The 4,835-nt window shown below is 38.9% G+C and overlaps 1 protein-coding gene across 1 annotated transcript; it reads left to right on the forward strand.

Annotated features, from left to right (window-relative positions):
• Positions 1–2,681: 2,681 nt before the first annotated feature.
• Positions 2,682–3,626, forward strand: LOC108798902 (olfactory receptor 11L1-like). The gene has a single exon (XM_018570711.1). The coding sequence runs from the start codon at positions 2,682–2,684 to the stop codon at positions 3,624–3,626; it is 945 nt and encodes a 314-aa protein (XP_018426213.1).
• Positions 3,627–4,835: the final 1,209 nt, after the last annotated feature.

The following is a 4,835-nucleotide window of genomic DNA, read 5'->3' on the forward strand; positions in this document are numbered from 1 at the left end:
ACATCAAGCACATGATGCATATATAATGCTGCTTCACAGTTTAGACAAAAATGGTTAGCTCATGCATTTACATTCCTGCATTCATCAACGCAAGCAACACAATGTAGAGCTAATTTACCACATACCACATTACCTTGCAATTCATGCAGGGCTTTGCACAACACACCTGCTGGGTGTATACACACTACAAAGGTGTCTTGCACTAACTAATTTATATCCCGACAACATCAGTACATCACAATTTACTCAAAAATGGTTCTCATACATTTACATTCCTGCTTTCATCAACACAAGCAACACAATCACATTTCAACGTAAAGCTAATTTACACAACATGACCATGCAATTCATGCAGGGCTTGGCACAACACACCTGCTGGGTGTGCACACATTGCAGAGGTGTATACATTCCACCCATAGATCATGCTGGGAGGGAACACACTGCAGGGGTGTATACATTCCACCCATAGATCATGCTGGGAGGGAACACACTACAGAGGTGTATACTTGTTCGTGGCATGTTTATAAGGTTAGTAAATCAACCCCTTGGTATCAGTCAAACATTAGTGAAAGGTCCACTCTTTCAAAGGAATTTACACACTAGAAACTTGTTTTTATCTTTTTCCAAGATAAGGAAAGGCTTTGAAAACATGTTGCCTTGAGTTTTCGGCAGGAGGAGATGTAACAAGGCCAGGACCCCGAAATCTATGCTGCAGAATTAGTTCACAGCCAATGGCCCTAAGTGGTCCTGTTTGGATTTTTAGCCTTGTGTTGTAAAGGACCTTATCATGGGACGGGCTTATCTTTAAACAGCTTAACCTTGCCCTATTATCTATCCATAGGTGGAAATTGTATGTTCTCCTTGGGTTTAGGAGTCTTCTTCTCACCAGCCAAAGAAACAAATGTTAGTTAAATGGCTTTTGTCAAATTTTGGCATGGAGTGGGCTGTGGGCAATATGGTCTGTAGGATAGAATGACAAAAAAAGGAGAGCGCCCTCTCCATGTGAAGGATCATTTAATAATTTGCTTTTAAAAAATGGTAATGTACTCACAAGAGTCATTCTATAGATGTTAGGGTTCCCTGCCTTGTGGAGCTGCCCCAGTGTGATCAGGTGGAATCAATTAAGGAGGAAGGCGTGCTGTGATTCATTTGCGCTGGGAAGATTTTTGACTTTACATGGTCTGTAGGATAGTCTGAGGCAGAGAGATCTAAATATTTCATGTTTCTCTGTAACAATACCGTGGTGCTCATAGGTTTGCATAATGCTGTCAGAAATTGTAGGATGAGAAGTATTTTTTAAGAAAATATAAGTGATTAGACCATACACATTTTTTTATTATTTATTTCCATTCAACTAAAATATTAGCACAAAAATTAAACAACCCATAACATTAAGGAAATAAAAAATTGGTCCTGTTCAAAAATTTGCATACCCTTATTATTTAATATTTCAATATATACATATCAATATATTACTTTAGCAACAGTGACTTGCTGTCTTTTATGATAGTTGTGAATTATGCCCTTTTTTTCTCGAACCCTTCTTTTTGGAAAAAAGACTCTAGGACCTGAGATTTCTTTGGTTATCTAGTATGAAATAAATGTTTGAGATCTCCTGAAAGTGGCTCAATTATGTGCCTGGGCCAGGAGGTAGTGCTGTTCACTTCAGAACCTTCATTTTGTTCTGTTGCAGCCACTAAAAGGTCATCTTGGCCTTATGTTTCAGATCATTGTCATGTTAGAAGGTCCAAGTGCATCCAATGAGTAACCTGTGTGTATCTTCGAGGAATTACTTCAAAATGCAATCAGCTGTATGTTGAATGGCTTGTTTTAAATATTTTCCTCATCTGTTTAGAACATGAGAATATTGCCAAGTGGCAGCAGGCCCCTTTAACAGGAAGTCTTCACTTCACTGGATCTGCTTGTCCTCTAGATGACCTCCAGCCACTCAATGGGATCCTTCATTTAAGGCCACTGAAGATGCCCCTGTGTGACATTACCAAATGAGGAAGTACTATGCTTCCTTATCAGGATGGCCCTCAGTACTGATATATACTATTTTCCTTTGAGATTTCTGATTGCACACGGGTCAAGTGCATGTGTCAAGAAGGGGAGGGGGGATTTATACTACAGCTTTCCAGCCTTTTTTTTTAGCTCAGCTAAATGTTGGAGGAGATGGGCACTACCAATCACCATTGTGAAATGGTAGGTAGTATTTTGAGCCACCTAAAAACCATTTCTGGCAAGAAAAAAGTTGAGTTATTCTGTGTTGACCTTGCCATATAAAAGGTCTATGGTCCCTAGAATGAACTGTGCCAAAGGTTAATTTCAATGCATGGGAATTTATAATTTTTCTGGGAGTATAGCCACTATTGTCAAAAACAATTAGTTACAGCATAGTTGACACAATATACAGTATGAAAATAACTCTCTGATTAAAATGGAGACAAAAGGACAAAAAGGAGTCGAAGGCCTGAATAGTAAGAATTGGATTTTAATTCTGTTTCAAAACTAAGGTTAGTGGAAGACTGAGAGGGCATTCAGACACAAACAGAGGTTCAAATATTTCCCGCAGAGCAGTCACATTCATAACTTGTTCCATGGACACTCACTTGTTATACTATCTACATGACTAAACGTTTCACTCTCCTGCTTGACAGGTCAACCTCTTGGCTTTTAAAATGTGTCAAGACAACCAAACAAAAGTCACAGAGATCCATCTTCTTGGATTCCAAGGTCTAGACAACTTCAATCTCCTAATATTTTCTATTCTACTTCTAATCTACATTGCAATAGTGTTTGGAAACCTTTTAATTATCCTTCTAGTGTCAACCAATAATAATCTCAAAATTCCGATGTTTATCTTTCTCCAGCACCTAGCTCTCGCTGATGCCCTCCTGGCCACTTGCGTTGTACCAGTGATGGCGGAGTTGATATTAAAGACAAAGTGGAAGATGTCTGTCGCCGGCTGTATCACACAGATGTATTTCTATTTTAACTTTGGGTTTGTGCAGTGTTTCATTCTTGCTGTAATGTCTTATGATCGTTACGTAGCTATTTGTAACCCATTGCATTACATTTTAATTATGGACCGCAGAATCTGCTCCCTGTTGAGTTATGGTTGTTGGGTAGTGACTTGGAGTCTGTGTTCACCTGAATTTATTTTCATAACTCAGTTTCAGTTTTGTGGCCCCAGTGACATTGATCACTTCTTTTGTGATTTTGGCCCAATTGTGGAATTGTCTACATCAGACACATCTATCGTACAATGGCTAGACTTCACATACTCTGTCCTCGTCTTATTCTGTGCTCTTACCTTCATCATTGGGACCTACGGCTACATTTTTGTTATCGTTCTTAAGATTTCATCCTCTACTGCTAGAAGAAAATCCTTTTCAACCTGTAGTGCCCACCTGATCTCCGTGGGTGCGTATTATGGGTCCCTAATCACTATTTATGTGAGTCCATCCAACGAGATGTCGTCTAACGTAAACAAGTACAGTTCTTTGTTGTACACTGTGGTGACCCCATTGATGAATCCTATCATATATAGCCTGAGGAGCCAGGAGATAAAACAAGCTGCGCATAAAAGGTTAAAGACATTTTGTGGCAGGAAGCTAATTTAAATAGTGATGAGTGAACCTTCAGAAGAGGATTAATGAGATGAATTAACAAATCCTCTGTTGATGCAAAACTAACATTCATTTCTCCACATTAAAAATGTATTGGAAAACCCCTCCTTCCTCCTAAGAGCTTTGGCTCCCCACTCACCACTGATGTAAAAGAAATGCACTAAAGATGTTTTTTAAATTGTATCCTCGCACAGGAGGGGTCATCTGAAGCACACATCATACAGTGGAAACACTTCCAGCTCTAGTTCTTCATCTCTCCCCTCCTACGGTCCCCCATAAGTGTAAAGCTCACTTGGTTTTATCAGGTGATCATATCTTCATGCTTGATTGCAACACTTCCACCCTGAAGAAGCCACTATATTGAAACACATTGGGATATAAACCATTATGGCACCATCTACTTTTTGAAGCATCAAGTGGCTGGAATCACCATTGTGACAAGGGACAAAGGAGAATTATTATTTGCACTTCTATTATACAGAGACGGTATGGTTTATAGGAGGCTGTCTATTAGAGATGTTCAGATACCAAGTACAGTACTCGGTACAAGTAGAAGTACAGATACTGTTCCAGCTCCAAGACTAGACTAGAGAAAAATGCAAAAGTTAGGAGGCCGCTGTCATTTGTAAGGATCATACGGAGCTCCCGGGATTTGTTCATCTCTGTTTTAATGTGATTTTGTTTTTTATAAATATATATATATATCTCCATGTCAAGCATCATACTCTAAGCCTAAACAGGTTTTTGGTTTGCTTTTTTCCTACACCTGAATTTCCTGGGGAATTTACTTTTAAGTGCCATTTCAAATGTACATAACAAATTCACACAGGACTGCATTAGCAAGTTTAACCAGTTGACATCCGCGGTGTTAAACCCCCTTCCCATCCAGGCCACTTTTAAGTATTCAGCGTTGCGGTACAGATTTTGGGTTTTTTTTTTTTACTTTTTTTTGGGACTTTTATTTTTTATTTTAGTTTTTTATTTATAAATATATATTTTTTTGCACTTATTGTTATTGCTATTATATAGGGGGATAACAATTCCCCTATATACAGTAATAGCAAAGGCACATTGACAGGTCCTCTTTATGGAGACATTAGGGGTCCCTAGGACCCCTAATGTCACCTGTGGACCCCCAAAGAAGCTGATGAAGCCTCATTTAAGGTAAGTGCTGACATTAACATTGGGGGGAGGAAAAAAATT

Source organism: Nanorana parkeri, unplaced genomic scaffold (assembly GCF_000935625.1).
Source record: "Nanorana parkeri isolate BGI_ZX_2015 unplaced genomic scaffold, ASM93562v1 scaffold1584, whole genome shotgun sequence".
In the NCBI taxonomy this organism is placed as follows: Eukaryota; Metazoa; Chordata; class Amphibia; order Anura; family Dicroglossidae; genus Nanorana; species Nanorana parkeri.

Coding starts and splice junctions, on each gene's coding strand:
- LOC108798902 (XM_018570711.1), top strand. CDS start 2,682: ATGTGTCAAGACAACCAAACAAAAGTCACAGAGATCCATCTTCTTGGA.